At 37.3% G+C, this 13094-nt stretch overlaps 1 protein-coding gene across 1 annotated transcript; it reads left to right on the top strand.

Moving 5' to 3' along the window:
* The first annotated feature begins 944 nt into the window (after window positions 1-944).
* Window positions 945-10118, top strand: LOC125229056 (cytochrome P450 CYP12A2-like). The gene is made up of 10 exons (XM_048133833.1): window positions 945-1117; window positions 1715-1836; window positions 2319-2452; window positions 2958-3073; window positions 3476-3592; window positions 4113-4391; window positions 5030-5195; window positions 5859-6071; window positions 6573-6744; window positions 9939-10118. The coding sequence occupies exons 1-10, from the start codon at window positions 1056-1058 to the stop codon at window positions 10088-10090; spliced, it is 1533 nt and encodes a 510-aa protein (XP_047989790.1). The 5' UTR covers window positions 945-1055; the 3' UTR covers window positions 10091-10118.
* Window positions 10119-13094: the final 2976 nt, after the last annotated feature.

Raw genomic sequence — 13094 nt, 5'->3', positions numbered from 1 at the left:
AATAAAAAAAAAATTCAGTCGAATTGAGAGCCTCCTCCTTTTTTGAAGTCGGTTAAAAATACTGTCCCGTTTGATTTCAAATCGAAAGTTCAGCTAACTGTTGAGGATTGGACCCCGCTCTGGGACTTTCCTGATGCAAAGGTATCCATCGTAGTTCAGCGCGGCAATGCGGCAAGTAGGAAGTTAGGAACGCACCTCTCGTATATTTGATCGCCAGTGTCCGAGGTGTGGTATTATCGTAAGCGGTTGTGCATTTGGTGGTTAGATTAACAAAAGACGTTAGCATATGTACATCGGTGTTAACACTGTCAGTGACTCGTGGCAAGGGTAGTGCGCCCTGACCCTGCCCTACAATTAGTCAACGTCTGGCTGTCTGTCTGTCAGTACTAATCCCGTATCCAATCTCCTGACTGAGTGGAAAATGTTTCCTGTTTCCCTTATCAGTTCGCAACATGCAACACATTTTGTAGCTTCGTTCGTAAACGAAACTTTTATAATAGTTATTTGTTTTACAAGGGGCAAAGTTTTTTAATATTGCTATCTACCCGCGCAAGCGAAAGATTCCAATATGGAACCACGAGCGTAGCGAGCTACTGGCTATCAGACTTATATCTATTATCTTTTCGGGCATATTTTATCTAAATTCATGATTAATAAATACTAAACTAGAACATACCAGGCTCATTCACGACTATGTAATCAAGAAACGTTCTGTAGCCGTACTGAGGGTCTACCGCGAACACCTAACCTCTAAAATCGCGGTCATCTTTCTCTTTTACTCCCGTTAATGTGTACTAAGAGTGACAGAGACCGCTAGTAGCCCTCTAAAGTCGTACTTTCATACGAAATTCAACTCTGTTCCGTTGCTATGAAAGCGCATAAATTATATAAACTCGCAGTCAAGGTTGTTCTAAAATCAGTCTCGCTTTGAGTGTTTGATATAACTGTTGCTACATACTAGTATCGCGATGTATCTCTAAGAGAGATAGCGTGCCTATAAAAAAACTTATATTTTATAGTGTGTGTTTTGTTTTGTGGATTTTTTTAATTCAAATATGCAGATGACAAAGTTACGCGGTGTTGTGAATTTGGTAGCGGTGAATAAAACCTTTCTAAGGTAAAGCTATGTAAATATTGTTAATTATTCCGCCTAGTTTTGGTCTAACATCGATTTCTTTATATTTACATCACTGTTTACGATAAGACCGGTTTTTTGACGGTGTTGTTTTTATATTACGCCCATTTGTATCTACATATTTCACTTAATTTATTAAGGGTCACTTGCACCACCGAAAATGGAGGGTTAACCTGAGGTTTTTATATGGAATTTGACAGTTGACAGCCCACTAACCTTGTGTTAAGCGGGTGGTACAAGTGGCCCTTTTAAATACATATTTACTACGTTTGATTTGTGTTTTTTTGACATATTTGTTATTTGTTGGTTTCAATTAAACAAATGAAATTATTTTTAATATATTGACAGTTTATATTTGTACATACCTATAACACAATAGCATAAACATAATAATAACATAAACAATGAATGAACGAGTTCATTCGCCTCAGGCGTCCTTTTACATCAGGAAAATTAATGAGTTGATGGACTTTTTCGTTCCTTTAAAAGGCTGACTGAAACATATACTTTAGGTCTGTGTTTTACTTTTTGATTTATTACCGTAACAAGTCGTTAACAAATCCGCGTTTTTTTTTTCAGATGCTCTACCTCTATGACCAAAGAAAACACCGAAGCAGTCCAGAATGTAAAATCATTTGAAGAAATCCCTGGTCCTCCGTCGCTTCCTTTTCTGGGCTCCATACTCAGTTTTCTACCTGGAGGTACATTCTTTCCCATTATTTATCTCTTCTTTCACTCTTTCCATTTTTCCAAATATATTTTTGTTCATTTTCGTACCTACTTTCACACTACACTACACTTATAGACGTTTCGTGAGACATATTCATAGTTATTTGTTTCATAAGGGGGCAAAGTTGTTGTTTACTCTCAAATCTTATTTATTTCCTTAGCGTATAATTATTTAAAAAAAATAGTACGTGGACTCCCTCCACGTGGAAGTACCTAGTGAAACTTTGATGTGTTGTTTTTCAAAATTCAAGTTGGTAACACAGCGTTGGACGTTTAACGCGTTAAACGTTTAACGCTGTCAGTTGGAAGTCTCACTCCAAAAAACATGGCGCTAGTGTCGCATTGCTCGTGAATCTATGACATGCAATATAATATAAATACCGCAAAATTAACATTGCTTCAACTTACCTCTGTTTCAACCCACCTTATTCTCTACCTGTAACTTGTTCATCAGGCAAACTATCAGGACTCAAAGGCATCCAGCTAAATGACAAGATGTACCAACTATACGGACCTATAGTGAAGGCGGGAGTGTTTATGGGATCACCTCCTATGATCATGCTGTTCGATGCTGATGCCACTGAACAAGTAAGATCGCGGCTAATGTGTTCTCTTTTTTATTTTGGAAAGTTTTTTTTATATATATATAATATAGATACTGTATATACTTTATATACAATATCGATACTGTATATTGTATTGTACAGTATCTTTCTTTCAATATACGAGACCAACCTATTTACATCATACTTTTTTAACGTTGCTGCTTTAATTTTGATGGCCGTACAATTATAAAATCTGTTGAAATACTCTCTCATACTTTTCATAGACAACCATATTTTCATCCTGTAAGTGACTAGTCGGTTACCTAATTTTTCCCTTCCTGCATCGTTCCGTAATGTATCTATTGCATTTTGATTTTGACAGACTCAATAGACTATTTAACTCATTCTTCATCTCTTAGATAATTTGCCACCACCTCTCCCTATCTTTCGATAAATATAAGACCCCAAGTGACTCGACTCTAGGCTGTTTAGATTTAACCCGTAGTACTTCTTTGCATCTGAATTATAATCCTACACCTCCATTCCAGATCCTCCGCTCAGAAAACACAATGCCAATAAGACTTGGTTTCGCTTCTCTGGAATACTATCGCAAGAATCACAACAAGACGTATGATCCTAAACGACAGACTGGGCTGATAACTGAGTAAAATATTCTGTATACATATTATTATTATTATTACCACTTAGTTTTCTGTTTTTTATTAAATAGTCTTTCGAGGCTAACTCTGCACCGACTTCATAAGGTACGGTCACGGACTTTAATTGTTGATCCACTTCTAGCTCATTTTATACTGGAACGTCATAGTCATAGCTTAACTATGCTTAACTATGAGGTGACTGTACAGCGCGGAAATCAACATGACAGTTAAGGGAAAATTTTAAATGGAGACTTCTCAGAGGGAAAAAGTTGTTTTAATACTTTTAATACATAATTAACGCAAAATCAACGTCTCAGCATCAAGCTCAGCATCGCTTCGATGTAATTCTAGCTTTAAAATTAGCTTCCCAAGATCGTTATTGTAAAGTGTCCTTAACTTCATTTCAGTCACGGTGAAAGTTGGAAAGATTTTCGATCAAAAGTGAACCCCATAATGATGCAGCCAAAGACCATTAAACTGTATAAGGATGTTCTGGACGAAGTTGCCAATGATATGGTTGCAAAGTAAGACGTTAACACTGACCTTATTACTTACTATCTATAGAAAAAATGGAGTCTCATAAGTCATAAGTATTAAAACAATTATATGTCACAATATTCTAAAGAATTCTTCAAATTATATGTCCAAGGGCGTATTTAAGACGGGCTGGCTACGTTCGCGTTTTTATTTACATTCTATAATCCTTAGACATTATTTATCAACGTGCTTGAATACTTCAAGGAAACAGCAATTCTACCTTGACCTTTAATTTGAATAGAATAGAAAAGAATAGAAAAACGTTTATTGCAGAAACCATCATACAGCACAACATACATTTGAAAAAAGAAAAAAAGAGATCTTATGAACTAAATACTTAAAACTATATTGCTTATTATTATACAACAAAAGGTGCTCATGCTGCAGATAGAGGCCACAAAAGTACCACTCAGCATATGCTCCAGCATATAATGCTACAGCGCTGGTCTTCCGTGAAGCCCAGGAAGTAAGAAGTCAAGCTTTTTTATTCTCCGTTTCTGTTTCTAGATTGCGGACAGACAGAGATGAAAACAACATGATAACAAAGAACATTGACTTTGAGATGAACCTGTGGGCACTGGAATCTATCGGAGTCGTCGCACTAGGTTCCAGACTAAATTGCTTTAACCCGAAACTACCAGCTGATTCCCCAGTGAGAAAACTAATCAAAAATGTACATGCTGTCTTCCAAGTCATGAGTGAGCTTGACTTTGCACCAAGCCCTTGGAGATACTTTGCAACACCAGCGTTTAACAATGCAATGAAAGTTTATGAAGAACAAGAAACGTAACAAAACAGTTTTTTTACTGGATAAAGACATAATTTTCTTTTCATGTAGATATTATTTAATGTCATCAAAACTCATTGGAACCCCGGCTCGCACCAATGAGATTTTCACTTATGTGCGAAATGTCATTTGATATTTTCCAGTCGCTTTTCGGTGAAGGAAAACATCGTGAAGAAACCGGACTAATTCCAATAAAGTCTAGTTACCCTTCGGGTTGGAAGGTCAGATGGCAGTCGCTTTCGTGCCTACGCCAAATCTTGGAATTAGTTGTCAAAGCGGACCCCAGGCCCCCATGAGCCGTGGCAAATGCCGGGATAACGCAAGGAGGATGATGATGATGATTATTTAATGTCATCTTCTCCTTAAACATGTCTCTGAGTGAGGCCTGAAAGTATTATAGGAAATCTATGGTTTTTTTAGAAGACTCAGTGGGTTCCGAATGTGGGAGGTTTTTGTGAGGCCATTGTCAGACCAATCAACTTTGAGAACCACTGATTTATTGTTTTTCACGTTTTGCCTTTATTCAGCAATAATGCTGATTAAACAGCCAATCTTAGAAACACATAAGTTTGAAAATATCACAACATCTGACTTTCATCTCATCAGGGGACTAATATTAAATGTTACTATTTTGTAGTTTATCAAAATTCTTCATCGATCAAGCAATGAAAAATATGGAAAAATCAGAAAAGAAGAATGTCCCTTCCAACTCAGAAAAGCCAGTTTTGGAGAAGCTCCTTGAGATCGATGTGCGAATAGCGCATATCATGGCATCTGATATGCTGATGGCTGGAGTTGATACGGTAATACATATACATTTCAATGCATACAAAAAAGATCGAGTATATTATATATGATCACAGTCAGACTTTTGACCCTGAATTTTAACGCATATCAAACTACCAAAACTTTGATAGTTTTGGTAGTTTGATATGCGTTAAAATTGCCAAATATAATATTAGAGCCATTTAGCCCTGTATCAATCAAAATTTTTGCGCCATCTAGACGACCATAATTACGTTTCTTGATGGTTCCAAGGTACGTTTTTTCTTAAACGTCATCTGTTTGTGTCTGTGTATGTGTTACTGACATAAATCCTAATGTGATCCTAATTAAGTATATCAGCTAGATTCGGATACATATACATATTAACTTTAACGCGACAATGCTCCACCAAAATCACCCGTATTTCACGATGTCTGGTCCCGATTAAATCTTGGTGATAAATGTAGTTTACCTACCTTACCTTTTGTCTTTGGGCCACTTTAGGCGAATAAGCCAAAAATTGAATACAGATGATGCCTTTAATTAGTGACTTTCTCTTTTGTTTATGTCATTTATTTAAATTTTCCATTCTTCTTCTTCAACTTTTTGATAATTTAACTTCTGTAGGTACTCTAGAAGTAAGAGATTATTTGAATTGTAAATTAGTCTTTAACAACTGTTCTTTAATCTGACTTTTTCAGGCCGCAAACACAGTATTAGCTACATTTTACCTTCTCGCTAAGAACCCTGAAAAACAAAAGAAGCTCAGAGAAGAAGTATTAGCCAAGGATGGTCGGAATGCTTACTTAAGGGCTTGCATCAAGGAATCTATGCGAATGCTACCTGTAGTAAACGGGAATGTGAGGTTGACTACTAAAGAATACGACTTGCTGGGGTACAGGATACCAAAAGACGTAAGTTTATGGTTTAAATGCACATCTTGTCGATCCAAGTATGCAAGTCCATGCACTTGTTTAGATTTTTCAGATTCTGATTCAGACTCTGTAAGACCGACAATGAAATTATAACGTACTGGTTGTCAACTTAGCTTGATATGACTAGTTAATATTTTCTTCTTCTTCTTACCCTTACCCCACGTTATGTGGGGTACAACTTGCATATCACTCCTCTTCCATATCTTATCTATCTATCGTCATCTCAATACCCACTTCTTTTTTTCACACGCTGCATCATCCTTGTTTGGGTTTACCCCTCCCTCTCCATTCATCTCTAATATAAGTATATGAGATTTGCCTAAGTATATGAGATTCATCCCTCCTCATTACATGACCGTACCACGCCAACCTGCCATTCCTCATCTTTTCCGTTATAGGCGTAACTTTCAAACTTCCCTAATATACTCTAATAATATCATTCACGACAAATAATCAATTTTTGCCATAATATATTTCCAGGTCATGATAGTACTCTGCCACCAGTACATGGCAAACATGAAGGAGCACTACCCAAGACCAGACGAGTTCATTCCAGAGAGATGGCTGACTGACAAGGAGGACCCTCTTTACTATGGCAACACGCATCCCTTCGTCAACATCCCGTTTGGCTACGGTGTGAGGATGTGCATAGGTAAGCGTCTTTCTTTTTTGACACTTTTTTTAAATGTGTAATTTTTGATAAATTGTATTTTATATTATATTTAGTCAGAAAGTCAGAAGCACTAAGCTTTTTCAATCCTAAAAGGTAAAAGAATTGTCCCATACGATATTTTCTTATTTCGTTACCATTTTCAAAAGAGGTAACAAAAATGTATGGAAATTCAGCAACACTTTTTGTTTCCTATTGAGCTAGAAAGTGCTCGTGATTCTGAGTACAATTGACCTGAAAATTCCCTAATAATTTTTAAGAAAATAAAACCGCCGCCTTTGAGGTTCGGGTGAAAGCTACTTGCGAATGTTGGATTATGTAGAAATGTGTAGGTATTTTTTGAAACTGCTTTTAATACTTTAATTATTTAATGGCAACAAAAATCAACATACGTATACCGTTAAGGTTTGAGGAGTTTCCTCAATTCCTCATGAATCCGATTATAAGAAATCGAAGCTTGACAAAATTTGACTTGAAAAGTCAATATGCTTAAAAAATATAACTAAATAAATGTTACTGTTCTGAACTTAAATGCATGCTGTTCTAATAAAAATACCAAAGTCACTATAAGTGTGCCGTTCAGATTTGAGGAGTTCGGTTCTGACCATCATCTGCAGTTCCACTGCACCAAATGTCACTATTCTGGGCGTAAGTGCATGCTGTTCTTATAAAAATACCAGTCACTATAAGCGTGCCGTTCAGATTTGAGGAGTTCCGTTCTGACCATCATCAGGAGTTCCACTGCACCAAATGTCACTGTTCTGGACGTAATTGCATGTTGTTCTTATAAAAATACCAAAGTCACTATAAGCGTCCCGTTCAGATTTGAGGAGTTCCGTTCTGACCATCATCAGCAGTTCCACTGCACCAAATGTCACTGTTCCGTACGTAAATGCATGCTGTTCCTTTAAAAACACAAAAATCGCCATATGTATGCCTTTCAGATTTGAGGAGTTCCCTCGATTTCTCCAGGATCCCATCATCAGAACTGGGTTCTGAGAAAAATCTGTATGCATATACATTCAATCAAAAAAAAAATTTTCAAAATCGGTCCAGGAACGACGGAGATATCGAGGAACAAACATTAAGAAAAAAAAAATACAGACGAATAGAGACCCACCTTCTTTTGAGAGATTTGAGGCGGCGGTTAAAAATATAAAGAAATGGCAAAAAAAGAATCGCTCAGATAAATAACACCTGCACCACTTCTGGTGTTGCGGGTGTCCATGGGCGGCAGTGATCGCTTACCATCAGGCGACCTGTCTCCTCGTTTGCCTCCTATCCCATAAAAAAAATTGATTTTCATTTTCTGTCTTTGACTTTTATCGCACTTCCCATTGAAATGGACAGTGCATACTGCCAAACACAAAAAAAACTGCAAAACATGCACGATTCAGTGGCATCGCCTGAGAAATGTGAATACTCGTTTACTTACTGCGCGTATATGCTTATTCTTAAGTGACTGATAACTTGATAAGACTTTAGCAGTGACCGATAATCTTGTTACTTAAGGATATTTTATTATCTTTCGATAACTATCATACAAACGGACAGTTGTTTATAATTTTCTGCTTTGTTTGCCTATGTGTTTATCTTTGAATTCCAATTATTATCTCTCAATGTCAAAAGTGAGATTTATTTAATACTAGCTTCTGCCCGCGGCTTCTCTCGCGTTAGAAAGAGACAAAAAGTAGCCTATGTCACTCTCCATCCCTTCAACTACCTCCACCTAAAAAATCACGTCGCTTCGTCGCTCCGTTTTGCCGTGAAAGACGGACAAACAAACAGACACACACACTTTCCCATTTACTTATAATATTAGTATGGATAGTATGGATAAAACTTCACTAGTGATCAATATTTTATTAACGACCGGTGGAATGGGCTTAATGGGAAATACTTAACTATTCACCGATTTATTAAACGATGGAAATATTACGAAAATTCTGCGCAAAGGGCGCTGCTAGCATTTTTTTGAACATGGGCCATTGCCACACTTGTAATTTCGCACTTAAGACGGTACGGGAGCGAAAATGCTAAAATGGAAAGGAGTCCCCCTTTCAATTTAGGAATACTAGTGTTATTAACTAGATTTATCGAAAAAAAATGTCCATTAAGAACAACTCAGTTAAAAGATATTGCGAAAAAATCTTTAAAATCGAGGTTCCGCTCTCGACTGTTTCCTCCTTCAAAACTTATTTAAACGGAACGAAATTTGAGAATCTGAATAACAATGAAATAATCTGTGTCGGACCGTTTAGATTTTTTGGCTAATTGTTACCGATCTTGAATATCACACCTTTTTTTGACCCATTTTGAAAAAGGTCGTTTTTAGAAATTTTTGATTGGCTCTAGCGTCTTTTACAATAAAAATAGCAAAAAAATCAAAACGGTCCGACACAGATAAAAATAATAATAATCTGTGTTGAAAAAATCATTGCTCTATCTTCAAAAACCAGGGAGGAAATAGTCGAGAGCGTTTGTATGGAGAATTGACCTGTATCGTATCGTCTTAATTCAGTGTGTCAGGGAAGTACCACCTCGAATGGGGCTCGCAGTGATTCCCTCTATAAACAGACGGCTTTGTTGCAGCAATATTATAGCAAAAACGTCTTAAAAACTGTTTACAACAACGCTTATATGTGTAAAAGTTAATCTACGGAGTCTACGGTTTATAAAAGTGATAGTAATGCACTTTGGAAGCAAAATATTGCCGTAATATTGTCCTACCTAACTAGTGAGCTCATTACCTAACTAGTACGGTAATATAGCGTCATATGTACTGTAATAGTACATTACGATACAAGTGCGAAAAAAAGGAAGATCGAAACGAATGGCGATAAATTAAAACACGACCGAAGGGAGTGTTTTAAATTGACACGAGTTACGAATTTCCTTTTCGCATGTGAATCGTACGACGTTTTTCAGTACAGATGGCCCTTCGAAGTTTCGACCAGGTGGGTTACCATGACGTGCTAAAGCCGTTCAGTTTAGGTTGAGAGAGAGGGACGGAGCTATGTAACTGCTATAGCTGTGTCCCTTTCTCTCAACCTAAACTGAACGTCTTTAGTACGTCATGGTAACCCCCCTGATATAATGAACCAGTTCTCGCACTAGTGCGTAAAAACACCATCTGTGCTGAAAATCTAATTATTCTAATATTCCTTTTTTTTCAGGTCGCCGCATCGCAGAACTAGAAATGCAAACGTTTGTTTCTAAAGTAGTGGAAAACTTTGACATTGGCTGGACGGGCGGGCCCATCAACATCACGGCCAATGCTCTCAACTATATTACAGGACCTTTCCATTTTGTATTTAAAGACTTGTAGACAAATTAAATGAGATTTTTGCAAAAAATAATATTGATTAATACTGACTGATTAGGTGCGACCGCTGCTTAAAAACCGGCGACGGTACGGAATCGCAGTGACGCATCGTATCCGTACCATTTTTACCTCAAGCTCCACAGACCGCTGCTCAAAATACGCAGTCGGTACGGAATCTCAGTGACGAATCGTATCCGTACCGTTTTTACCGCATGCTCCCCACACCGCTGCTCAAAATACGCAGACGGTACGGAAACGCAGTGACTTTCGTATGGGGCACGTCGTGCGTTTCCGTACCATCGCCGTTTTTTAAGCAGGGGTGTGGTCGCACCTAAACTTTCACGACGTTTAACCTTTTCGTTTCGACGCTGTCATACTTGAGTATCAATATTAGCATGCGATGCGTGGTTAAACACCTTCCTCCTGTTCCTGTCCTCTTGTAAAACAAATAAAATATAAATATCATATTGCCACGGTTTGGATGCCGCAAGACGGGCAAGGCAGATTCAGCGGCTGACCTAGACTGGCCAGAGATTGCTCAAGATCGTGACGGACGGAGATCCATGGGTGAAGCCTTTACCCAGCAGTGGGATACTATGTAGGCTATTAATAAATAAATAAGTGTCAATCCAGAAAGGAAAATTAGTACAACGTTTGTATTCAATGCCAGTTATTGGGTGGGCGTAGGGTTGTAAATAGAAACAAAACCAAATGTTTTTTTTTCAGAATTATGAAAAAAAACATAAAAAAAAACCGAGCACCTTGGTTTTTTTTCTAAATATGGTTTTTTTTCAGATGAAAAAATAATACGACAATAACGGTTTTTCGTGAGTTGTAACGTGTTTCAATAACAATAACGTACATTTTAATTCAGTATGCAAACGTTTATTGGGGAATCCCCGATGCGGCGTGTAGCGTGGAGAGGCGGTGGTGTTGCCAACAGTAAATAGTGATAACTACAAACTACAGATTTCGTAAATGTTACTTTTATAAGACCAGAAATTAAAGTTATTTGATTAAATTCGTTTAATAGTTAACATTAAGTCTAAAAAACCGTATAAAAGTATTAACTACTTTGCAAATTTTGAGATTTCGTACTCTAGAAAAAAAACATACTCCAGAAAAAAAACTGTTTTTTTTCACGGTTTTTTTTTCATGTTTTTTTTCAAGCCAGAAAAAAAACCGTTTTTTTACAACCCTAGGTGGGCGTCGTCTTTCATCTTAATCCCATCATCAGTAATAAGATCCACCTCAAACGGAATGCTCAATTAATCAGATCACGTGTACTAATGCCATTAATTAGCTTTGTGCGGCATGGCTGCGGAACAGCGATTTGCAAATCGATTGATTTTCCATATCTGTGTCAACTGGAGATAGGCATTATTAGTGATGTGCAAGTTGCGGAAACTATCGAAAAAACTCTTAGATTTCTTGAAAAATTCACGACACTTTCACGAAAAATAAAGGGAATTTAAAATGAAAATAGAAAGTTTCCACCCAAACAATTTTCCATACAAAGTATGGAAAGTTTCCGAAGTTTTCCTATGTGAAAATTTCAGAATTTTGGAAACTTTCCGTCGGCACATCAGTAGGTATTATACAGCGTGCATCAACATTTTAGTATATGTATAGGGATATACTAAAATGTTGATTAATAGGATTATATCAGTCCCCGTGTGGTGACGGGTTAAGAATTTCACCAACCCCTTTCTATCTGTGGGTGTCGTAGAAGTCGACTGTGGGATATGGGTTAAATTGTGACGTAAGCGAGAGGCTGGCAACCTGTCACTGCAACGTCACAATTTTCGTTTTCTTTAAACCCTTTCTGGCTCTGTCACGCCCATACGCAAGAGCGATAGAGATAGATATCTACAAGCGTTTCGTTTCGTGAGCGTCTGTGCATTCGGCTACGCACGCTGGTGGTGCGTTACGGACACCTGTCACACTGAGAGAAAATACAACCAGTTTTCATGTTCGTTCAACAAGTTTTTTGGTTAAAATAGCGCCTACGTGCTCTTTGGTTCAAACAACAAGCTACTTGTCATTTGAATCGGCAATATATTTGAATCAACAAGTGTGAGAGAAATTTGCATTGTGAATTTAACAAGTTCGACTTGTTGCGGTTTATCCGTTTGAATCAGCCCAACGTATGTTTAGAACAATATGTGTCAGGTTGTTTTTATAAAATCGACTTGTTGATTCAAATATATTGCCGATTTAAATGACAAGTAGCTTGTTGTTTGAACCAAAGAGCACGCAGGCGCTATTTTAACCAAAAAACTTGTTGAACGAACATGAAAACTGGTTGTATTTTTTCTCAGTGCAGTGCACGAACTTTGTGCGGTTTTCATAAGTAACTCTAGCAGTCCCCGGAGCAGTCCCTTAATTACTTATGTTATTCACCTACCGAATTACCTCAAACCTATACCTAGCTGAAGTATAAATAAAATAAATAAATATTATAGGACATTCTCACACAGATTGACTGAGGCCCACAGTAAGCTCAAGAAGGCTTGCGTTGTGGGTACTCGGACAACGATATATATAATATATAATAACTTATATACATAGATAAATTAATAGTTTAAAAAACACTATAAAACACGCTTTTATAAATGCACGTAAAAGCCAAAAATAAATTATGGATCGTTCAAGTTGTCTCTATTTGTGAGCTGATGTTTAAAAACTATGTGCTTTTAATTATAATATTTGATTGTAAAAGCGTGGGGCGCTGGAACAGGAAATACTTTTTGTATAACTTGCTGATAAATCAAATTATGCTATGTTACGGGAAGGAGGTTACACAGATTGACGCGCTAACTGGAGTTGCAGCATGACTAGTAGGTTCTACATTAAACAGTCAAATCAATAAAAAGTCAGTGTTCAAAGTAGGTACCAGTTTGTCGAACTCAGACAAAATATGCGCTAGTAGCGAGGAGAGTCGACAGTCACCGACACTTAGAACGCCGCTTTTTTCCGGTATTCAAAGTACAAAAGGGGAAAGTGT

This window comes from Leguminivora glycinivorella, chromosome 8 (assembly GCF_023078275.1).
Source record: "Leguminivora glycinivorella isolate SPB_JAAS2020 chromosome 8, LegGlyc_1.1, whole genome shotgun sequence".
NCBI lineage: Eukaryota > Metazoa > Arthropoda > Insecta > Lepidoptera > Tortricidae > Leguminivora > Leguminivora glycinivorella.
Note: the sequence above shows the minus strand (reverse complement) of the source record. Positions and strands in the feature narration are given on the sequence as shown.